This window comes from Cherax quadricarinatus, chromosome 13, assembly GCF_038502225.1.
Source record: "Cherax quadricarinatus isolate ZL_2023a chromosome 13, ASM3850222v1, whole genome shotgun sequence".
Taxonomy (NCBI): Eukaryota; Metazoa; Arthropoda; class Malacostraca; order Decapoda; family Parastacidae; genus Cherax; species Cherax quadricarinatus.
Window position 1 is genome coordinate 41,421,984 of NC_091304.1, and position 25,371 is coordinate 41,447,354.

Below are 25,371 nucleotides of genomic sequence, written 5' to 3' on the forward strand. Positions count from 1 at the left end.
TCTACCTCTTCTACTCTACACACATCAAACACCAACACACAGACTACAAGCACTTCTCCTTCTACACCCACACTAGACTACAAAACTAACTGTCAACTTGCCACTGCTGCCCACTCTGCGATGGTAATCTCACAAGCTTACCAATCAGACTACTCACATGTCCTTAACCTAATCTTGTCTGCTAACAATCTTCCCTCTTTAATTATCCCTCCTTCCTGCTTCTCTTCCAAGCCTCCTACAACCTCTCCCTCCTTCCTCTCTCCCACCCCCCCACTTCCTACTCCCACCAGCTCTCCTCCTCCACTACCTCTCTTCACTACTTCTACACCTCCCACCAACACCCCTACTGCTACTGCTACGACCACCCCTCCCCCCACTTCCTTACCCACTTCATCCCCTTCCAAAGCTTCCACTTCCTCACAGCTTACCAAAACTTCCACTTCCTCTGCATCCACCTTCGCCCACTCCACCACAACCAAAACCTCATCTAGGTCCAACTCCACCTCCTCCAGACAAAATCCACTCAAACCTAAACCTACCCCAACTTCTGACGGACAGACCAAAGAACATAAAAACAGATCCATCTCTTCCTCCCCCTCCAGGAAACGGGTCCGTAGCACCTACAAACACACATCCACTGATGGCACCACTATCACGGGCTTTAATCCAAACTCCTCCCCCGACATTAACTTTGCTAAGACGAAACCATTAAATCACGTTTAAGGTGATTCAGTTCAACGTACGTTCTTACTTTACAATTAGACACCTACTGGCCGAGCTCCTTGAAGCAGAGAGGCCAGATATTGTTTTGCTAAACAGTACCTGCCTCAAAGCCCATCAATGTATCCGCCATTATGGCTATACTGCACTACAGTCCCCCTATGATCCCCATGATGGGGTTGCCATCCTTGTCAATTCCAACATAAAACATGAATTTCTCCCAATCCCTTTTATTCACCAACACTGTCTTGCGGTCAGAATACACACCCACCTTGGCCCCTTTATCTTTTTCACCACCTATGCTCGCCCAAACACTACTCTCAACATACACGACCTCTCCTTAGTCTTCAACTACACCAACACACCAACTTACCTACTAGCTGACATGAATGCCAAACACACTGCCTTTCATCACACCAGTAACAACCAACTTGGTCACCAATTACTCAACTTCACAAACCATAAACACCTAATTCATCTTGGCCCAGACTTCAATACCTTCTTCAACCACACGGGCCAAGGCAAACCAGACATCATTCTGGCAAACCGAGCCAGCTCTCTATTTCAACATTACATTTCACCTGGCCCTATTACAGGCTCTGATCACGTCCCAGTCATCTTACACATCTCCTCCAACCCTATCCTCATTCCAACCACACCTTCATTCTCCTACAAGAATGCTGACTGGGATGCTTTCAAACAACACACAGACAATATTAACCTCACCTATGACTACAACAACAAACCTATCTCTGACATCGATACTCAACTTGATCTCATCCAGGACACCATTACACAAGCAGCCAACATCGCAATACCAAAGAAAACTCACACCACTCGTTATTCCTTCAAACCATCACTCAGAACAAGAAGACTAATTATCTGCTACCACAACCGCTTCCTCTACAACACACATAGATTTAATCAAGTCCGATTAGATCTCACTTACCTTAGAAACAACATTTTACACAGCCTAGACCAAGACCACAACAATCACTGGTCACGACTAATACAACAAGTGGACAGGCAGCGTGTTAAAAACACTAAAGCCTTCTGGAACTTTATCAAAAAAATCAGAGGCACTACTCCCACCAACAAATTCAAACACATCACCCACAACAACACACACATCTCAGACCCACAGGCTGCTACCAACATCTTCAAACACATCTGGGAGAACATCTTCCACCCTCACCCACCTCGCCCTAACGTTATTCAACACATTCAGAACATAGAACACTGGAACACTGCACACACACAAGAAACAACACCAGACAGCCACATACATCTAGACACTCTTACCTCCTCCCAAGAACTCGACACTCCTTTCACCAACACAGACATTAAAACTCTCCTCAGACACCTTCCTCCAAAGGCTCCTGGTGCCTCTGGCCTAAACCATATTATCCTGAAACACCTTCCTGACTCTATCATTACTGCCTACACAAACCTCCTCAATGCCTCCCTTGCCTCTGGATACTTCCCTTCCCTCTTCAAAGCTGCTACTGCTATCCTCCTTCCTAAACCCAAAAAAGATCACTCTGACCCTAGAAACTATCGCCCTATCAGCCTCCTCGAAACTTTAGGAAAACTCTTTGAAAAACTCATTAATCATCGCCTTCGCAGATACCTGGAACATAATTCTCAACTTTCAGATGGCCAGTTTGGCTTCAGAACACACAGATCCACACAGGATGCCATTAACATCATTCTCAACTACATCCACATAAACACAAAACAAAGAAACAGGACAGCCCTGGTTGCAAAAGACGTTGAAAAAGCTTTTGACACTGTGTGGCACGAGGGGCTCAAGTACAAACTCTGCACTAACTTCAACCTGCCTCTCAATACTCGTAAACTCCTCTGCAACTTCCTAGACGGCCGTACCATGAAAATCAAATTCCAAGGCTGTTACTCTGACTACTTCACACTAAATGCTGGAGTACCCCAGGGATCTGTCCTTTCCCCTACCCTCTACATTTTATACACTAACGACATTCCAACACCTGTATACCACAACTCCATCACACTACCCTATGCAGACGACATTACACAACTTATCACTCATGCCAATATAGATACACTCACACACAAAACACAAAATGAGGTTGACAGGATAGCCATCTGGGAACAAAAATGGAGGATCAAAACCAATGCAGCAAAATCCAGCATTATGTATTTTAACTACAGGAAACGTGATCCTCCATTACCTGTCGAACTCAGTACAGCTGACACCCGCACTTACTTCCCTATCACACAATCTGTCACTGTCCTTGGCGTTAATCTTGACTACCTTCTTCGTTTACACGGACACATTCACTCAAGGCATGCAATAGCTAGTAAGGCCCTTGCGGGCCTCTACAAGCTGAAACATGCCTCTCAACGCACCAAACTACACCTTTACAAATCCCTAATACGTCCTCTGATAACTTACTCTCCTCTAGCCCTCTCTCTTGCAGCAAAAACAAACTTACTTAAACTGCAGCGTGTCCAGAACAAGGCGCTGCGCTGGGTGCTTGATGTCAGATGGGAGGACTTCGCCACAAGCGAGTCTCTCCATGCCCAGTTAGACGTCCCTGCGCTGAATCTGTACTGGAAGAGGCTCAGTGACAGACAGATAGACAAACTTGAGACACGACATGACTACTGGACCTCTCTCCTTGAAGACATTCGCAGACCCACAAACCAACACAACCTTTTCTACTCCTTGCATGATCCTGCTCCTAACCCTACTTACAAATAACCTTGGATCCGCTGACAGGTACCTTCTAAGACAGGTACCATTCTCTGACCCACGTTCGCCTTAGCTTTTTGGGTTAAGACATGACTCAGTTCTGCACTCCTCTCTAGCTCTAAACGTCGCAAGTCCCTTACTCCCAGCTCACCCCACCGGAGTCCCAACAGTAGAACCGGAATTTCTCTTTTCAATATCTGTCCCACGATCGCCTTTGCTGCTGGGTTAAGCCCTGGCTCTATTTCTACGACTAAGAACACTCCTCTCCAGCACTATTCTTCGTCTGTCCCGTCTTCCCCGCTCATCCCATTTGGGATCTTACCTGAACTTTCGTTCGTTCGTTCCTATGCTGTACATTCTACAAGATTGATGGACTGAACACATCGACTCCAGGTTGAGGGACTGATTACCTCATTCTCCTCCTCTTCTTACGCCTACCTCTTTGTATTGGACTGATGAAGCCACTGTGTGGCGAAACGTTTCCTGAATAAAGATTCCCATATGCTGCATAAGTGTCTCAATCTTCAAGCCTGACATCTATAGTGGGCAAGTTATTAGAATCAATTATAGCTGACATTATCAGAAGTCACCTTGAAGAGCATAACTTGATAAATGAATCTCAGCATGGATTCACGAGAGGTCGTTCCTGCCTGACAAACTTACTGACGTTCTTCAATAGAACATTTGAGGCAGTTGACAGTGATAAGGAATATGATATTGTTTATTTGGATTTTAGTAAAGCCTTCGACAGAGTACCTCACAAGAGACTCTTAAGAAAAGTGGCAGCTCATGGTATAGGAGGTAAAGTTCTAGCATGGATTGAGGCATGGCTTACCAATAGAAAGCAGAGAGTTACCATTAATGGAGTGAAATCTGAATGGGGATTAGTCACTAGTGGCGTTCCACAAGGATCAGTTTTAGGCCCTCTTTTGTTCATAATTTACATTAATGACCTTGATGAAGGGATTACTAGTGACATGAGTAAGTTTGCTGATGATACAAAGATAGGCCGTATAATTCACTCTGAGGAGGATATCAATGAACTCCAGGACGATTTGAACAAATTAATGTCTTGGTCTGAGAAATGGCAGATGAAGTTTAATGTGGATAAGTGTAAGGTACTTGCCCTTGGTAATGAAAATAACCCTCGAAGCTATAATCTAGGTGAAGTAGAGCTTGGTCATACAGAATGTGAAAAAGACTTGGGAGTCATGGTAAGCAGAAATCTAAAGCCAAGACAGCAGTGCCTCAGTGTGCGCAACAAGGCCAACAGATTACTTGGATTTATCTCAAGAAGTATAAGTAACAGAAGTCCAAAAGTTATTTTACAGCTCTATACATCACTAGTGAGGCCTCATTTAGATTATGCTGCTCAGTTTTGGTCCCCTTACTACAGGATGGACATGTACTCATTAGAGAACATTCAGAGAAGAATGACTAAAATGATTTACTGTGTAAGGAACCTCCTGTATGAAGATAGACTTAAAGCCTTAAATCTCCACTCTCTGGAGAGGCGTAGAATGAGGGGAGATATCATTGAAGTGTATAAGTGGATGACGGGCATAAACAAGGGAGACATTAATAAAGTACTGAGGGTGTCGAACCAGGTAAGAACCAGGAATAATGGATTTAAGTTGGATAAATTTAGATTTAGAAAGGACATAGGTAAGTACTGGTTTTCTAACAGAGTTGTAGATGCGTGGAACAGTCTTCCCAGTGGGGTGATAGAGGTTAGGACCTTGGGTAGCTTTAAGAAGAGACTGGACAAATATATGAGTGGGAGGGGCTGGGTTTGATTGGTGTCAAGGGGTACGGGAGTTATTTCTTGAGTAGCTTTAGGTAGATGTCGTTTTGATAAGGACCTGCCTCGTATGGGCCAGTAGGCCTTCTGCAGTGTTCCTACATTCTTATGTTCTCCAATGATGTTGCCGACCCTCCCTCACCTGCTTGTATCATGACAGACTCATCAAATGAATACATGTCTGAAGAACATATTGACAACTTTACCACACCAACTTGAGACAATCTTACATTTTACACTGCACCATCAATTGTAATAAAGTTGGTAGAATTACCGACAATATGTAAAGTAAAAGGACACAAGTGCAACTAATGTGACATTTATTGTGGCAACGTTTCGCTCTCCAGGAGCTTTATCAAGCCATTACTTGATAAAGCTCCTGGAGAGCGAAACGTTGCCACAATAAATGTCACATTAGTTGCACTTGTGTCCTTTTACTTTACGCACCATCAATTGTCGACTTCAAGAGATTTGATAATGTATCTCCTACTAACCTGCCACCCTAATTACGTCAAACACCACCACCAGTATGCTACCCTCTGATGTTCTTCCCTGCCTGCCTCGTCCTGCGACTAACCTACTGTTACAAGACCAACGCAACTGAGCCTGCTATTCCTTTTCTCAAGTCTGTCCCACGATCGCCTTAGCTGCTGGGTTAAGCCCTGGCTCTTTTTCTACTAAGAACACTCCACTCCAGCACTATTCTTCGTCTGTCCCGTCTTCCCCGTTCATCCCACTGGGATCTTACCTGCACTTGTTCGTTCGTTCTCTGTCAGTGTGACTTGTGAATGGTCCAAGTCGGACCGATATATCATCATAAGCTTTTCTCTTTATGTGCGGGTTATTTGTGTATTTCAAATACCTTAGTAAAGTCCATGTAGACCAAGCCATTTTTTCTTTTTTTTTGCAAGAAACCCCTCTCACGGGCCCTAAGTATCCTATGGAGGAGCTTAGACACAGGCGAGATTCCACAGACACTAAAAACAACAGATATAGCCCCACTCCATAAAGGTGGTAGCAAAGCAGTAGTTAATTAACGTCCCACATCATAAAAATCTTTGAAAAGTTCTAAGAAGCAGGATAGCAAACCACCTGGACTCCCAAAAATTGCACAATCCAGGGCAGCATAGTTTCAGAGCGGGTCGCTCCTGCCTTTCGCAACTGCTTGACCACTATGATATGGTCCTGGATGCACTGGAAAACAAACAGAATGCGGATGTAGTATACACAGACTTTGCAAAAGCCTTTGACAAGTGCGACCATGGTGTAATAGCACACAAAATGCGTGCTAAAGGGATAACCGGCAAAGTAGGCAGATGGATCTTCAACTTTCTAACCAATTGCACACAAAGAACATTGGTGTCAATTGCTGGCTGGACAAATACTGTAAGGAAAATGCGGTAACATTCATTGACAACTGGGACCTCTTCTATGGCAGAAATGACATGTATGCCAGGGATGGGGTTCACTTATCTAGGTGTGGGGTGGGAGCACTGGCCAACGCAGTGGAGGGAGCTGTTAGGTCTTTAAACTAGGAATAGTTAGTGGTATGGGTTTTTGCGGGAAAACTGTGAAGTCTCAGGGTAGTAATATGAGTACTAGGAGAACTAGTAATAGGCAAAATGAGGTGGATATCGGAAAGCCAGTGGCACTAATTGACAAGGACAGTAATAGGTTTAGTGGAATAACAGAAAGAAGCAGGAATGATAAAGAGAAAGGAGGGTCTTTAAGTATATATTACACAAATAGTCGCAGTGCTAGGAATAAGATGGACGAGTTGAGACTAGTTGCTAGTGCAGGTAACATAGATGTATTTGCCATTACTGAGACGTGGTTTAATTCAAAAAGTCGGGACATGCCTGCAGAATGTCACATTCAGGGTTTCAAATTGTTCCAAGTGGATAGAAGTATCGGGAAGGGGGGTGGGGTGGCATTGTATGTCCGAGATCGCTTGAACTGTTGCATTAAAACGGGTATTAAGTCTGAAGTAACACATACAGAGTCTGTTTGGATAGAATTTTCAGAGGGGCATGAAAAATTAACTTTAGGTGTGATATACCGTCCCCCAAATTTAGATAGGGATCAGGGAAGACTACTATGGGAGGAAATTGTTAGGGCCACAAGGCACGATAATGTAGTAATTCTAGGAGACTTTAACTTTAGTCATATTGATTGGAATTTCTTGACCGGGAATTTAGAATCATACGACTTCTTAGAAGTAGTTCAGGATTGTTTTTTGAAGCAGTTTGTGACAGAACCTACAAGGGGTAATAACCTGCTTGACTTAGTTCTGGCAAACAATGAATCCCTTGTTAATAATTTAGAAGTTTCAGAGGAACTGGGTGCTAGCGACCACAAATCAATTACATTTAGAATTGAATGGAAGTATGATAGTAGGGATAACTCAGTAACAGTCCCAGATTTTCGCTTGGCAGATTACGATGGGCTTAGAGAACACTTATCATCTGTTGACTGGGGTAACGAAGAGAGCTATCAATATGACAGTTTTCTGAACACAGTACATGCTGCTCAAAGAACATTTATCCCTTATAAAGAAATTAGATCAAATAGAAATGACCCAAAATGGATGAATAATAGGCTGAAATATCTACTAGGGCATAAGAAAGGAATTTATAGGCGTATCAAAAGAGGCGAGGGTCATCTTATGAATCAGTATATTGACATTAAGAGGGACATTAAAAAGGGGATAAGAAAAGCTAAAAGGGACTATGAAATTAAAGTTGCTAGGGATTCTAAAACTAACCCAAAAAGTTTTTTCCAGGTATATAGAACAAAAGTCAGAGATAAGATAGGTCCCCTTAAAAATAACTATGGGCATCTTACTGACAAAGAGAATGAAATGTGCTCGATTTTAAATAATTATTTTCTCTCGGTTTTTACAGAGGAAGACACTAATAATATTCCGGTAATTAATTTTTATAGTGGGCCAGAAGAAGATAAATTATGTAACATCACAGTCACTAGTGAAATGGTTGTGAAGCAAATAGACCGACTGAAGCAAAATAAGTCACCGGGTCCTGATGAGGTTTTTTCAAGGGTTCTAAAGGAATGCAAAATGGAAGTCTGTGAACCATTAACTAATATTTTTAATTTATCTCTTCAAACAGGTGTAGTGTCTGATATGTGGAAGATGGCTAATGTAATTCCTATTTTTAAAACAGGAGACAAGTCGTTACCGTCAAATTACCGCCCAATAAGCCTGACCTCAATTGTAGGCAAATTACTAGAGTCAATTATAGCTCAAATTATAAGAAGCCATCTCGATAAGCATAGCTTGATTAATGATACTCAGCATGGATTCACAAGAGGCCGGTCTTGTCTAACTAATTTATTAACTTTCTTCAGTAAAGCTTTTGAGGCTGTTGACCACGATAAAGAATTTGATATTATTTACTTAGATTTTAGTAAGGCATTTGATAGAGTTCCGCACCAAAGACTGTTGAAGAAAGTGCTCTCGTGGATCGAATCATGGCTCACAGACAGGAAGCAGTGTGTGTCCATAAATGGGGTTAAATCCGAGTGGGGATCAGTAACAAGTGACGTTCCACAGGGATCAGTCTTGGGCCCGTTGTTGTTTATAATATATATCAATGATCTTGATGAAGGAATTACTAGTGATATGAGCAAATTCGCCGATGACACGAAGATAGGTAGGATAATTGATTCAAACGTAGATGTTAGGGAACTTCAGGAGGATTTAGACAAACTCTACTCTTGGTCAGAAAAGTGGCAGATGCAGTTCAATGTAGATAAATGCAAGGTTCTGAAGCTCGGGAGTGTCCATAACCCTAGCACTTATAAGTTAAATAATATAGAACTTAGCCATACAGATTGCGAAAAGGACTTGGGGGTTATGGTAAGCAGCAACCTTAAACCAAGACAGCAATGCCTAAGCGTACGTAATAAGGCAAATAGATTACTGGGATTTATATCAAGAAGTGTAAGCAACAGAAGTCCAGAGGTCATACTGCAGCTTTATACATCATCAGTAAGGCCTCACCTAGATTATGCAGCTCAATTCTGGTCTCCATATTACAGAATGGACATAAATTCGTTAGAAAACATTCAGCGTAGGATGACTAAATTAATACATAGCATTAGAAATCTTCCTTATGAAGAAAGATTGAAGACTCTTAAGTTACATTCACTTGTTAGACGAAGAATGAGGGGAGACCTGATCGAAGTGTATAAGTGGAAGATAGGTATTAATAAAGGGGATATTAATAAGGTCTTGAGGATATCTCTCCAAGAGAGAACCCGCAGTAATGGATTTAAATTAGATAAGTTTAGATTTAGAAAGGACATAGGAAAGTATTGGTTTGGAAATAGGGTAGTAGATGAGTGGAACAGTCTACCTAGTTGGGTTATTGAGGCTAGGACTTTGGGTAGTTTCAAATTTAGGTTGGATAAATACACGAGTGGGATGGGTTGGATTTGAGTGGGACTTGCACATCAGAGCTTATTTCTTGGGTGGCATTGAAAATTGGGTTGGTCAAATGTTTTGTTAGTGGGATGAATTGTAAAGGACCTGCCTAGTATGGGCCAGCAGGCCTGCTGCAGTGTTCCTCCTTTCTTATGTTCTTATGTGTCCGGGGCCCAAGACTGTTCATCAGCTTCCCATCAGCAATAAGGGGCATTACGGGAAGACCCCTGGTTGTCTTCAAGAGGGAGCTGGGCAGATACCTAAAGACGGTGCCGGATCAGCCGGGCTGTGGTTCGTACGTTGGATTCCGTGCGGCCAGCAGTAACAGCCTCGTTGATCAGGCCCTGATCCACTGGGAGGTCTGGTCGTGGACCGGGCCGCGGGGGCGTTGACCCCCGGAATGCCCTCCAGGTAGGCTCCAGGTAGGGGGGGCGGATGATTCTTTGAAAGCTTCAGCAATTCTATTATTTGTAACAATAATAATATTGGTGAACTACATCCAGGTTGATCTGGGTTGTACAGGTTGTGTTTTTTTCGTAGTAACTTTCTAATATGCGTTCGGTGGGTCTCAGTTTTCAGTTGATGCTTCAAAACTTTATATCGACTACGTGCTATTACATTTACTGGCACTGATATAATCTAACCTAAATAGTGTGCATCATGAAATTTGCTTAAAGTCGTCCGTGAAATCGACATTTCCTTCAGAAGAACATGTTGGTTCTGAACCTATAATACGATGACGATAATGAAGTGGGGTTTTTTTTGTTTTTGCTTAGGTACGCGTACCTCTTTGAGAGTACCACTCCACGTGTGACTGGTTTCGAGGGTTCTTCCATCTTCGGTGCCCAGCCTGAGGCCAAAGTGGATGTCGAGTGCCGGATCAACCAGGCTGTTGCTGCCAGTTCCATCGAGGCCTACATAACAGCCACAACCCGGAAAACCTGGCACTTTCTGCACGCATATGAATTACAAAATGTGGCACATGACAAAATACAGATGTGAAATACTCACCTGGTTGGGCTTGCGACTCTCAATGCCTTGTATGTCCAGATAATGGAAGTGCTGGTCCACCTGAGGGAAAGAAACATTAACAGTTATCTCAGCTGCTTTCAGTAATACATCGTTGAGAAGGACATTTGAAATATCAATGATGCTATTGGTTAGTGGGTGCCTGGGTACATCATAACATGGCAGGGAATGGTACCATAAGGCTACATTTACTTGGGGCACAGGAAAACGTAACTGGGCATAGTACCACAAGATTAGGTTTACCTGGGGCACTGGAAGACATGGCGCCACAAAATGAAGACACGTGTGAAACAGTTAAGTATCTTTATTGTTGAAACGTTTTGCCTACACAGTAGTGAAATGAAGATATACCTTTGATGAGTTTCGAGCGTTACTACTCTCGGAGCCCGGCCATGGGCCAGGCTCGTCTGGTGATGATGTAATCAGTCCATCAAGCTTGGAGAAATGTTATTTGAGGTGGTCAGTCCATCAGCCTGGAGAAAAGTTCAGCTCCATGATTAAGAGACACATTGCACGTGTGTCTTAATCATCACTTTGACGGTATATTTTATATCATTTTCAACAAAATTAGGTTTACTAGCGGCAGTGGCAGATATGGCTGGGTATGGGACCACTAGACTACACTGATGATCAAGGAATTACAAGATGATTTACCTCGGGCACTGGAAGACGTGGAACGACTGGGTCAGGTTTACCTGGGGTACAGGAAAACACAGATGAGCATGAGACCACAAGGTTACGTTTACCATGGGCACTACAAGACACCTCTGAGCATGAGACCAGAAGGTTACGTTTACCATGGGCACTACAAGACACCTCTGAGCATGAGACCAGAAGGTTACGTTTACCATGGGCACTACAAGACACTTCTGAGCATGAGACCACAAGGTTACGCTTACCATGGGCACTACAAGACACTTCTGAGCGTGAGACCACAAGGTTACGCTTACCATGGGCACTACAAGACACTTCTAAGCATGAGACCACAAGGTTACGTTTACCATGGGCACTACAAGACACCTCTGAGCATGAGACCACAAGGTTACGTTTACCATGGGCACTACAAGACACTTCTGAGCATGAGACCACAAGGTTACGCTTACCATGGGCACTACAAGACACTTCTGAGCATGAGACCACAAGGTTACGTTTACCATGGGCACTACAAGACACTTCTGAGCATGAGACCACAAGGTTACGTTTACCATGGGCACTACAAGACACCTCTGAGCATGAGACCACAAGGTTACGTTTACCATGGGCACTACAAGACACCTCTGAGCATGAGACAACAAGGTTACGTTTACCATGGGCACTACAAGACACTTCTGAGCATGAGACCACAAGGTTACGCTTACCATGGGCACTACAAGACACCTCTGAGCATGAGACCACAAGGTTACGTTTACCATGGGCACTACAAGACACCTCTGAGCATGAGACCACAAGGTTACGTTTACCATGGGCACTACAAGACACTTCTGAGCATGAGACCACAAGGTTACGTTTACCATGGGCACTACAAGACACCTCTGAGCATGAGACAACAAGGTTACGTTTACCATGGGCACTACAAGACACTTCTGAGCATGAGACCACAAGGTTACGCTTACCATGGGCACTACAAGACACCTCTGAGCATGAGACCACAAGGTTACGTTTGCTTTAAGCACTACGAGACACTGATGTGCTAATGGGAGATTTTAACTTTAGACAAACTGACTGCAGTAATTTGACAGGAAATCTCAAGTCTAGCGACTTTAAAGAGTTCCGAGAATGACACTACTCTCGGAGCCCGGCCATGGGCCAGGCTCGTCTGGTGCTTGCCTAGTCAACCAGGCTGTTGCTGCTGGAAGCCCGCTATCCCACATATCCACCACAGCCTAGTTGATCTGGCACCTACCTGGAGGTTATTCCGGGGATCAACGCCCCCGCGGCCCGGTCCACGACCAGGCCTCCCGGTGGATCAGGGTCTGATCAACCAGGTTGTTACTGCTGACCGCACGCAGTCCAACATACGAACCACAGCCCGGCTGATCCGGCACTGACTTTAGGTATCTGTCCAGCTCTCTCTCTTGAAGGTAGCCAGGAGTTTACTGGTAATTCCCCTTATGCTTGGTGGGAGGCTGTTGAACAGTCTTGGGCCCCGGACACTTAGGTGTTCTCTCTTAGTGTACCAATGGCGCCCCTACTTTTAATTGGCGGTATTTTGCATCGCCTGCCAAGTCCTTTACTTTCGTAGGGAGTGATTTCTATGTGCAGATTCGGGACCATTCCTTCTAGGATTTTCCAAGTGTAGATTATCTCTCTCTCCTGCGTTGGTGAAGATACTTGCCCACTTTTCTCTTGAAGGCTTCTACACTTGTTCCAGCCGTGTTTCTGATATCTTCTGGTAAGATGTTGAATAGTCTTGGACCGCGGATGTTAATACAGTGTTCCCTTTTTGTTCCCACCGCACCCCTGCTCCTCACTGAGTTTATTTTACACTTTCTCCCATATCTTTCACTCCAGTATGTCACAGCAGTGTGCAGATTTGGGACTAGGCCCACGAGTACTTTCCAGGTATATATTATCATGCATCTCTCTCCTCCGCTGCAATGAGTACATGCTCAAGACCTGAAGGCGTTCACAGTAATTTAGGTGCTTTACTGGCTCAATGTGAGCCGTAAACGATCTCTGTATTTGTTCCAGCTCTGATATTTCTCCTGCTTTGAATGGGGCCGTCAGTACTGAGCAATATTCTAAATGAGGGAGCACGACGATCCAGGATTGTTTTTTAAAACAGTTTGTGACAGAACCAACTAAAGGAAACAACCTGCTTGACTTGGCTCTTGCCAACAAGTAATCACTAATTAATAATCTTTAGGTCAACGATGAGCTTGGAGAAAGCAATCACAAATCACTTATTTTCAAAATCATGGAATTACCTTAATAACTAAACCAAGTTAATGTCCCTGACTTCTGCTTCGCCGATTTCGCAAGACTGAGAAATTACCTGGGTGGAATGAACTGGTGTGATCTGACTGGTCATTATCCTGGTAAGCGGTGATGGCTGCCAATATAACATTTCTCAAAGCACAGTTCAAGCCGCCAAGGCTACTTATGTTCCAAATATGGAAATAAGATCAAACAAAATTAACCACAAATGGATAGATTAAAACATTTCATACGTCAAAAAAAGAGGTCTATACAGGTGAATCAATAGGAAATAGGGGCCCTTAAAAAATCCATATATTTACCTAAAAGGGGAAAAAAAAAGGAACAAGTAAAGTCAAAAGGAGATTATGATGTTAAAGTTGCGAGGGATTCGAGAATTAATTAAAAAGGTTTATTTCGGGTATATAGAAGTAAGATAGGCTTCTTAGGTCGGTTCACTGACAAAGAAATGTGTTCAATCTTCAACACTTACTCCTCAGTTTTACAAAGAAAATACTAGAGAAATTCCCGAAATAAAAAAAAAAATATGTAGATCAGGACAAAAATAAGTTGTGACGATCAATGGTTCTCACACAAATAAATTAAACCTAGGCAAATCCCCGGGTCCTGATGAACTGTTTTCAAGGGTTGTAAATTACTACCCGCATTGCTCTCAAATATACCTTTGAAGAGCTTCGAGAGTTTACCTACTCTCTGAGCCCGGTCATGAGCCAGGCTCGTCTGGTGTACAAATAAATTAAAACCTAACAAATCCCCGGGTACGGATAAACTGTTCTCAAGGGTTGCAACGAAATATAGGAGGAGCTTAGTAAACCATTGGTTAGTCTTTTCAACATATCACTACAAACTGGCATGGTGCCAGAGAAGTGGAAAATGGCAAATGTGACACCTCACAACAAAGCAGGTGGCAAGACCTTAGATTCGAATTACAGATCAATTAGCTTAACCTCCACTGTGAGAAAATTTATGGAATCAATAACTACCGAGGCTACTCGTAGCCATGAAAAACAGTGATCAATGAATTTCAGCACAGTTTTACAAAGGGCGTTCCTCACTTACGAATTTATTAACTTTTAACACTAAAGTATTTGAGGATGAAGATCATGGTAGTGAATATAATATTGTGTATGTGGACTTGAGTAAGGCTTTGATAAGAGTCCCACATCGCACACTGACCAAACTAAAGGAACATGAAATAAAAAAATCCTGGATACAGGCGTGGTTGACACACAGGAAACAGAGTTTTGGCATAAGTGTGTGTGTATGTGTGTGTGTGTGTGTGTGTGTGTGTGTGTGTGTGTGTGTGTGTGTGTGTGTGTGTGTGTGTGTGTGTGTGTGTGTGTGTGTGTGTGTGTGTGTATGTGTGTGTGTATGTGTGTGTGTGTGTGTGTGTATGTATGTGTATGTGTGTAGGCGTGTGTATGTGTGTAGGTGTGTGTATGTGTGTGTATGTGTGTGTATGTGTGTGTATGTGTATGTGTGTGTGTGTGTGTATGTGTATGTATGTATATGTATGTATATGTATGTATATGTATGTATATGTATGTATATGTATGTATGTGTGTGTATGTCTGTGTACTCACCTAGTTAAGGTTGCAGGGGTCGAGTCCAAGCTCCTGGCCCCGCCTCTTCACTGGTCGCTACTAGGTCACTCTCCCTGAACCATGAGCTTTATCGTACCTCTGCTTAAAGCTATGTATGGATCCTGCCTCCACTACATCGCTTCCCAAACTATTCCACTTCCTGACTACTCTGTGGCTGAAGAAATACTTCCTAACATCCCTTTGATTCATCTGTGTCTTTAGCTTCCAACTGTGTCCCCGTGTTGCTGTGTCCAGTCTCGAACATCCTGTCTTTGTCCACCTTGTCAATTCCTCTCAGTATTTTGTAAGTCGTTATCATGTCCCCCCTATCTCTCCTGTCCTCCAGTGTCGTCAGGTTGATTTCCCTTAACCTCTCCTCAAAGGACATACCCCTTAACTCTGGGACTAGTCTTGTTGCAAACCTTTGCACTTTCTCTAGTTTCTTTACATGCTTGGCTAGGTGTGGGTTCCAAACTGGTGCCGCATACTCCAATATGGGCCTAACGTACACGGTGTACAGGGTCCTGAACGATTCCTTATTAAGATGTCGGAATGCTGTTCTGAGGTTTGCTAGGCGCCCATATGCTGCAGCAGTTATTTGGTTGATGTGCGCTTCAGTAGATGTGCCTGGTGTTATACTCACCCCAAGATCTTTTTCCTTGAGTGATGTTTGTAGTCTCTGGCCCCCTAGACTGTACTCCGTCTGCGGTCTTATTTGCCCTTCCCCAATCCTCATGACTTTGCACTTGGTGGGATTGAACTCCAGGAGCCAGTTGCTGGACCAGGTCTGCAGCCTGTCCAGATCCCTTTGTATTTCTGCCTGGTCTTCGATCGAATGAATTCTTCTCATCAACTTCACGTCATTTGCAAACAGGGACACCTCGGAGTTTATTCCTTACGTCATGTCGTTCACAAATACCAGAAACAGCACTGGTCCTAGGACTGACCCCTGTGGGACCCCGCTGGTCACAGGTGCCCACTCTGACACCTCGCCACGTACCATTACTCGCTGCTGTCTTCCTGACAAGTATTCCCTGATCCATTGCAGTGCCTTCCCTGTTATCCCTGCTTGGTCCTCCAGTTTTTGCACTAATCTCTTGTGTGGTACTGTGTCAAACGCCTTCTTGCAGTCCAAGAAAATGCAATCCAACCACCCATCTCTCTCTTGTCTTACTGCTGTCACCATGTCATAGAACTCCAGTAGGTTTGTGACACAGGATTTCCCGTCTCTGAAACCACGTTGTCTGCTGGTGATGAGATCATTCCTTTCTAGATGTTCCACCATTCTTCTCCTGACAATCTTTTCCATGATTTTGCATGCTATACATGTCAGTGACACTGGTCTGTAGTTTAGTGCTTCATGTCTGTCTCCTTTTTTAAAGATTGGTACCACATTTGCTGTCTTCCATGCCTCAGGCAATCTCCCCGTTTCGATAGATGTATTGAATATTGTTGTTAGGGGTACACATAGCGCCTCTGCTCCCTCTCTCAGGACCCATGGACCCACCTCTCCGTCTTTCTGGAGCCCCTTCTGTCTCCTCTGTGAACACTTCTTTGAATCTCTTGTTGAGTTCCTCACATACTTCATGGTCATTTCTTGTTGTCTCTCCTCCTTCCTTCCTTAGCCTGATTACCTGGTCCTTGACGGTTGTTTTCTTCCTGATGTGGCTGTATAACAGCTTCGGGTCAGATTTGGCTTTTGCTATGTCGTTTTCATATTGACGTTGGGCCTCCCTTATCTGTGCATATTCGTTTCTGGCTCTACGACTGCTCTCCTTATTCTCCTGGGTCCTTTGCCTTCTATATTTCTTCTATTCCCTAGCACACTTGGTTTTTGCCTCCTTGCATCTTTGGGTGAACCATGGGCTCATCCTAGCTTTTTCATTATTCCTGTTACCCTTGGGTACAAACCTCTCCTCGGCCTACTTGCACATTGTTGCTACATATTCCATCATCTCAATAACTGGCTTCCCTGCCAGTTCTCTGTCCCACTGAACCTCATTCAGGAAGTTCCTCATTCCTGTGTAGTCCCCTTTCCTGTAGTTTGGTTTCATTTGTCCTGGCCTTCCTGCTTCCCCCTCCACTTGTAGCCCTACTGTGTATTCGAAGCTCAAAACCACATGATCGCTGGCCCCAAGGGGTCTTTCATATGTGATGTCCTCAATATCTGCACTACTCAAGGTGAATAACAAGTCCAGTCTTGCTGGTTCATCCTCTCCTCTCTCTCATGTAGTGTCCCTTACGTGTTGGTACATGAAGTTTTCCAGTACCACCTCCATCATCTTAGCCCTCCATGTGTCTAGGCCCCCCATGTGGCTCCAAGTTCTCCCATTCGATCTCCTTGTGGTTAAAGTCGCCCATGATCAGGAGCTGTGTGTGTGTGTGTGTGTGTGTGTGTGTGTGTGTGTGTGTGTGTGTGTGTGTGTGTGTGTGTGTGTGTGTGTGTGTGTGTGTGTGTACTCACCTAGTTGTACTCACCTAGTTGAGGTTGCGGGGGTAGAGTCCGAGCTCCTGGCCCCGCCTCTTCACTGATCGCTACTAGGTCACTCTCCCTGAGCCGTGAGCTTTATCATACCTCTGCTTAAAGCTATGTATGGCTCCTGCCTCCACTACATCGCTTCCCAAACTATTCCACTTACTGAATACTCTGTGGCTGAAGAAATACTTCCTAACATCCCTGTGATTCATCTGTGTCTTCAGCATCCAACTGTGTCCCCTTGTTACTGTGTCCAATCTCTGGAACATCCTGTCTTTGTCCACCTTGTCAATTCCTCTCAGTATTTTGTATGTCGTTATCATGTCCCCCCTATCTCTCCTGTCCTCCAGTGTCGTCAGGTTGATTTCCCTTAACCTCTCCTCGTAGGACATACCTCTTAGCTCTGGGACTAGTCTTGTTGCAAACCTTTGCACTTTCTCTAGTTTCTTCACGTGCTTGGCTAGGTGTGGGTTCCAAACTGGTGCCGCATACTCCAATATGGGCCTAACGTACACGGTGTACAGGGTCCTGAATGATTCCTTATTATGTCGGAATGCTGTTCTGAGGTTAGCCAGGCGTCCATATGCTGCAGCAGTTATTTGGTTGATGTGCGCTTCAGGAGATGTGCCTGGTGTTATACTCACCCCAAGATCTTTTTCCTTGAGTGAGGTTTGTAGTCTCTGACCCCCTAGACTGTACTCCGTCTGCGGCCTTCTTTGCCCTTCCCCAATCTTCATGACTTTGCACTTGGTGGGATTGAACTCCAGGAGCCAATTGCTGGACCAGGTCTGCAGCCCGTCCAGATCCCTTTGTAGTTCTGCCTGGTCTTCGATCGAGTGAATTCTTCTCATCAACTTCACGTCATCTGCAAACAGGGACACCTCAGAGTCTATTCCTTCCGTCATGTCGTTCACAAATACCAGAAACAGCACTGGTCCTAGGACTGACCCCTGCGGGACCCCGCTGGTCACAGGTGCCCACTCTGACACCTCGCCACGTACCATGACTCGCTGTGTGTGTGTGTGTGTGTGTGTGTGTGTCTGTGTGTGTGTGTGTGTGTCTGTGTGTGTGTCTGTGTGTGTGTCTGTGTGTGTGTCTGTGTGTGTGTCTGTGTGTGTGTCTGTGTGTGTGTCTGTGTGTGTGTCTGTGTGTGTGTCTGTGTGTGTGTCTGTGTGTGTGTCTGTGTGTGTGTCTGTGTGTGTGTCTGTGTGTGTCTGTCTGTGTGTGTGTGTGTGTGTGTGTGTGTGTGTGTGTGTGTGTGTGTGTGTCTGTGTGTGTGTCTGTGTGTGTCTGTGTGTGTGTGTGTGTGTCTGTGTGTGTGTGTGTGTGTGTGTGTCTGTGTGTGTGTCTGTGTGTGTGTCTGTGTGTGTGTCTGTGTGTGTGTGTGTGTGTGTGTCTGTGTGTGTGTGTCTGTGTGTGTGTGTCTGTGTGTGTGTGTCTGTGTGTGTGTGTCTGTGTGTGTGTGTCTGTGTGTGTGTGTCTGTGTGTGTGTGTCTGTGTGTGTGTGTGTGTGTGTGTGTGTCTGTGTGTGTGTGTGTCTGTGTGTCTGTGTGTGTGTGTGTGTGTCTGTGTGTGTGTGTGTGTCTGTGTGTGTGTCTGTGTGTGTGTCTGTGTGTGTGTCTGTGTGTGTGTGTGTGTGTGTGTGTGTGTGTGTGTGTGTGTGTGTGTGTGTGTGTGTGTGTGTGTGTGTGTGTGTGTGTGTGTCTGTGTGTCTGTGTGTGTGTGTGTGTGTACTCACCTAGTTGTGGTTGCAGGGGTCGATTCACAGCTCCTGGCCCCGCCTCTTTACTGGTCGCTACTCGACCACTCTTCCTGCTCCATGAGCTTTATCATACCTCTTCTTAAAGCTATGTATGGATCCTACCTCCACTACTTCACTACCCAGACAATTCCACTTCCTGACTACTCTGTGACTGAAGAAATACTTCCTAACATCCCTGTGACTCATCTGAGTCTTCAACTTCCAACTGTGACCCCTTGTTGCTGTGTCCCATCTCTGGAACATCCTGTCTCTGTCCACCTTGTCGATTCTTCTCAGTATTTTACATGTCGTTATCATATCCCCCCTATCTATCCTGTCCTCCTGTGTCAAGTCGATTTCCCTTAACCTCTCCTCGTAGGACATACCCCTTAGCTCCGGGACTAGTATTGATGAGAACCGTTGCATTTCTCTAGTTTCCTCACATGCTTGGCTAGGTGAGGGTTCCAAACTGGCTCTGCATACTCCAATATGGGCCTAACGTACAGTGTACAGAGTCCTGAATTGCTTCTTATTTAAATGTCGGAATGCTGTTCTTAGGTTTGCAAGGCGCCTGTATGCTACAGCAGTTATCTGGTTGATGTGCGCCTCAGATGTTCCCGGTATATACTTTTCCTTGAGTGAGGTTTGTAGTCTCTGGCCCCCTAGATTGTACTACGTCTGTGGTCTTCTGTGCCCTTCCCCAATCTTCATTACTTTGCACTTGGTGGGGTTTAACTCCAGGAGCCAGTTTCTGGACCAGGCAACTGACGCCTGGTCCGACTGAATTCTTCTCATCAGCTTCACATTATCTGCAAACAGGGACACTTCGGAGTCTATTCCTTCCGTCATGTCGTTCACAAATACCAGAAATAGCACCGGTCCTAGGACTGACCCCTGTGTGTGTGTGTGTGTGTGTGTGTGTGTGTGTGTGTGTGTGTGTGTGTGTGTGTGTGTGTGTGTGTGTGTGTGTGTGTGTGTGTGTGTGTGTGTGTGTGTTTGTTTGTCTCTCTCTGTGTCAAAATCTCTATTATATTATAAAACAAAATAGGCAAGTTACTCACCCTGGTGGGAATCTTCGCGGTGAGCACAAAAAGTCGACATGACGCAAAAGCCTGAAAAGAAAAATATCAATTACTGTACATAATACAGAAATGATTACTAAAGTCAATCATGACATTCAAATTTTCTCCACTTAAGATAAGACTTGTTCGGATTTTTAACCCGGATAACCGAAGCAAATTAGTGCATCATGATCTCACTCTTATTTCCTTTGGCGTTCTAAAACCTTGTCCCCCGGGATGCGACCAACACCAGTCGACTAACACCTAAGGTAACAACATACTGCAAGGTGAACAAGGACAGCAGGTGAAAGGAAATATGCCCAAATTTTCCACCCATGCCGGGACTAAAGCATGGACACTGTCTGAGGCGGGCACGTTATCAACCGAGCCACCGAACACTTCGTTCCCATTCATTAAAGGCAGGGGCATGTATTTGTAATTACTGTGATGTATTATTATAGTGTGGTGCTTACAGGAGTATTCTCATAATGACCAATCTTTCATAATTACCCAGTAATTCATCCTGAACTGTTTACATTTCTATAATGAATGCACACACATACAATTTACTTCATGTTGCAGCCATTCCAAAGATCTACCATTAAATGCAAAATCTTCTCGGTATTTCTCTGAACATCCCGCTCTGTGTTACAGTATATCTTAGACCAAAAAGCTAAATTTCAGTTCAATATTTGCTGCCACCTCCCGCCAGAGCTAAGGCACCGAAGGCAATGTTCCTGAAGTAAGGGAAGCTAAGTAAAGATAAACGCAGGATTACTACCCAAAGAGAGGTTAGAATGTTGGATGAATGCAATATCCTTAACCATTCAATGATAATAAAATATAAAGATCAGAAAGCCAACCTGAATATGGAAAGAGAAAATAGGCGGCACCTCTGATTACTAGCCTATTAAAAACATTGTAATAAATTGTAAGTATTAATTTCCCCCTCCCCCCCCAAGGTCGCCTCTGCCGTATCATCACATCCCAGAAAATATTAAAAATGACTTTTATGAACATATCAGTAACCACTTCTATGGTGCCTTTCCTGTTCACTTTTAATATTCAAACTTTTTCAATCTTTCTCTCCCGAGTTTTGTCAGCAACAGCACCGCGAGACTCATTATTTACTCCCCCCCCCACATTCCCTCTAGGAACCCACACAGGTACTTCCATGACAATAATCCTCCACAGGTACCACCATGACAGTAACCCTCCACAGGTACCTCCATGACAGTAACCCTCCACAGGTACCTCCATGACAGTAACCCTCCACAGGTACCTCCATGACAGTAACCCTCCACAGGTACCTCCATGACAGTAACCCTCCACAGGTACCTCCATGACAGTAACCCTCCACAGGTACCTCCATGACAGTAACCCTCCACAGGTACCTCCATGACAGTAACCCTCCACAGTGTACCTCCATGACAGCAACACAGTGTACCTCCATGACAGCAACACAGTGTACCTCCATGACAGCAACACAGTGTACCTCCATGACAGCAACACAGTGTACCTCCATGACAGTAACACAGTGTACCTCCATGACAGTAACACAGTGTACCTCCATGACAGTAACACAGTGTACCTCCATGACAGCAACACAGTGTACCTCCATGACAGTAACCCTCCACAGGTACCTCCATGACAGTAACCCTCCACAGGTACCTCCATGACAGTAACCCTCCACAGGTACCTCCATGACAGTAACCCTCCACAGGTACCTCCATGACAGTAACCCTCCACAGGTACCTCCATGACAGCAACACAGCGTACCTCCATGACAGCAACACAGTGTACCTCCATGACAGCAACACAGTGTACCTCCATGACAGCAACACAGTGTACCTCCATGACAGCAACACAGTGTACCTCCATGACAGCAACCCTCCACGGGAACCTCCATGACAATAACCCTCCATGGGTACCTCCATGACAGTAACCCTGTATGGGTACCTCCATGACAATAACCCTCCACAGGTACCACCATGACTATAACCCTCCACGGGAACCTCCATGACAATAACCCTCCACGACAATAACCCTCAAAGGGTACCTCCACGACAGTAACCCTCCACTGGTACCTCCATAACAATAACCCTCCAAGGGTACCACCATGACTAACTCTCCACAGGTACCTCCATGACAGTAATCCTCCATGGGAACCTCCATGAAAATAACCCTCCACAGGTACCTCCATGACAGTAACTCTCCACGGGTACCTCCATGACAATAACCCTCTATGTCAGCATAGTTGCTGATCCCTATGTTGTATAGCATATAGTATCATCCATGTGCTTTAGATAGGAGATCCCCTTTAGGCCTGTGGCTTGTGTGACGTCATGGGATGCGCATGTGCACGGTCGTACCTCTGCCTTCCCCTCAGTCGGCGTAGACATCCAGGATAAGACAGGCAGGGGCTGGGCTCCACGTTCATCATCACAGTCTGACAATATATGTTACCATCCAACAAGTGTGTCTACCTTCAACCCTCGATATCTCCATTTAAGAACCCCTACGATAAATGGTGCCAGCGGTGTGGGCGTAAAATTTATAATTACGCCGATGTACGGAGATTTCTTTCGACCAGCAAGACAGCCATTTCGTGTCACCAGTAGGCCGACCTAGCCAGCCTGCTACCTCAAGTCAGCTACTCTCTCAAGCTCCTACCAGCTTCTACACCATTCACTGGTCAGTCTCTTTGTATTAGTGTTTATCTGCTTATTTGCATCACTCCCAAGGGGTTGACCCAAGTCTGCAAAATAAGCCAGCTTCCAGTCTGTGGTGAGGGAGCTCAGTCGAGCCTAGTCTACTTCATCCAATTCCTTTGCCTGCCAAGCCAGCTTCCACCTCTGTGCTCATCGTGTGAGGTTGTCAAGCCATTCTGTGTGAAGGGTTAAGATAAGCCAGCTAGCAACTAACCCAGGTGTCTTACCCCAGTATTCAAGCAAGCCACGTGAGTAGTCTTCATCGCTTGTGATTCGAGCTCCAAGCCATCCTGAGTGCTCTTTTTCATCCTTGTGGTTTTGTGGTATTTCGTGGGTGTATTTTAAGCTAGCCAGCTTAGAATATCTTCGCGGCAGTGTGGTTGTTCTCAGTGAGGCTTACGCCATTCAACCCATAGGCCCAAGACCCACTCACCACGTGTGTCTCACCATTGCCGGTCTTAGCCCTGTTAACCCACAAACCCAACCACTCTCATTGTTGTGGTACTCACCCAACCTCCACCAGTGTTTTGGTGCACTACTAAGGGTTATTTTTTTTTTTTTTTTTTATTATCACACCGGCCGATTCCCACCAAGGCAGGGTGGCCCGAAAAAGAAAAACTTTCACCATCATTCACTCCATCACTGTCTTGCCAGAAGGGTGCTTTACACTACAGTTTTTAAACTGCAACATTAACACCCCTCCTTCAGAGTGCAGGCACTGTACTTCCCATCTCCAGGACTCAAGTCCGGCCTGCCGGTTTCCCTGAATCCCTTCATAAATGTTACTTTGCTCACACTCCAACAGCACGTCAAGTATTAAAAACCATTTGTCTCCATTCACTCCTATCAAACACGCTCACGCATGCCTGCTGGAAGTCCAAGCCCCTCGCACACAAAACCTCCTTTACCCCCTCCCTCCAACCCTTCCTAGGCCGACCCCTACCCCGCCTTCCTTCCACTACAGACTGATACACTCTTGAAGTCATTCTGTTTCGCTCCATTCTCTCTACATGTCCGAACCACCTCAACAACCCTTCCTCAGCCCTCTGGACAACAGTTTTGGTAATCCCGCACCTCCTCCTAACTTCCAAACTACGAATTCTCTGCATTATATTCACACCACACATTGCCCTCAGACATGACATCTCCACTGCCTCCAGCCTTCTCCTCGCTGCAACATTCATCACCCACGCTTCACACCCATATAAGAGCGTTGGTAAAACTATACTCTCATACATTCCCCTCTTTGCCTCCAAGGACAAAGTTCTTTGTCTCTAAGGGTTATAGCACCATATTTTAAGGACCACATAGGGGGTCAAGAGCTAGTGTGTGTCTTCGACAGTGGCGCCACCGTTAAAAGCCTCCTGTGTGAGTTCATCGTCGATGTAAGCGCAATTCTACCATCACGTGTGCAGAGGACAGCAGGAAGACGACATAAACAATCCTCCAACCTTCCACCATCAATCTCATTCTTCAAGTCGTTACAGCGATAATTAATATTTTTTTTTTCATAGAGACATTTGCGAGTGTTGAGACATTTCTTTTGTGTTTCCAGTGATTTTTCTCTTAGTGACATTCAGTGACTCTTGATCAGACTCAGTGTTTATCATGTACTGATTGCAATAATCTTTTAGTCTTCTTAATTCAGTGTTAATTTCCGTGCATTTTCCTATGTCTATTGTGTTGTGTGTCTTTTTATACACTTGAAGTAAGTACCTAGTGTTTTTCCTTGTTGTGTGTGCAACATATGAGCAGTATAGAACTTGTGTTTACACTTCAGAATCACCTTGTGTTCTCAGTATTCCAGTGAAGTATTTCAGTAATTTATCAGCTATATTCTGCATCACAACTCAGTGTTGTCTCAGTTATTTTTTTTTTCTTCCCAGCATTTGTGTATTCTTGTTTTGTTCCCTGTGTGTTGAACATTCTTGTGTTCATATTCTTTCATTTAGCCAGTGTCTAATTTGTCTTATTTCCACAGACAATAGTGCCATTATTTTGTGCAAGGAAGAAATCATTTTTACAAAATTTTTCACACATCAAGTTTCATTGCAAGAAAATTCTAGTATTGTGTTTATGTTGATGTGTTGTGTTCTGCATCACTAAGTGTTCAAGCTTTTTTGTTCTGTGTTTT

At 44.6% G+C, this 25,371-nt stretch overlaps 1 protein-coding gene across 5 annotated transcripts in view; it reads right to left on the reverse strand.

Annotated features, from left to right (window-relative positions):
• The window catches only part of LRR (Leucine-rich repeat), a 705,864-nt gene that overhangs the window by 586,560 nt on the left and 93,933 nt on the right, over window positions 1-25,371 (reverse strand). For all 5 annotated transcript variants that reach the window (XM_070084670.1, XM_070084668.1, XM_070084669.1 and 2 more), the window contains exons 3-4: window positions 20,527-20,577; window positions 10,711-10,770 (exon numbers count right to left, since the gene is read on the reverse strand). In XM_070084670.1, coding sequence (XP_069940771.1) covers window positions 10,711-10,770; window positions 20,527-20,577 — 111 coding nt within the window. The remainder of the gene's footprint in view (window positions 1-10,710; window positions 10,771-20,526; window positions 20,578-25,371) is intronic.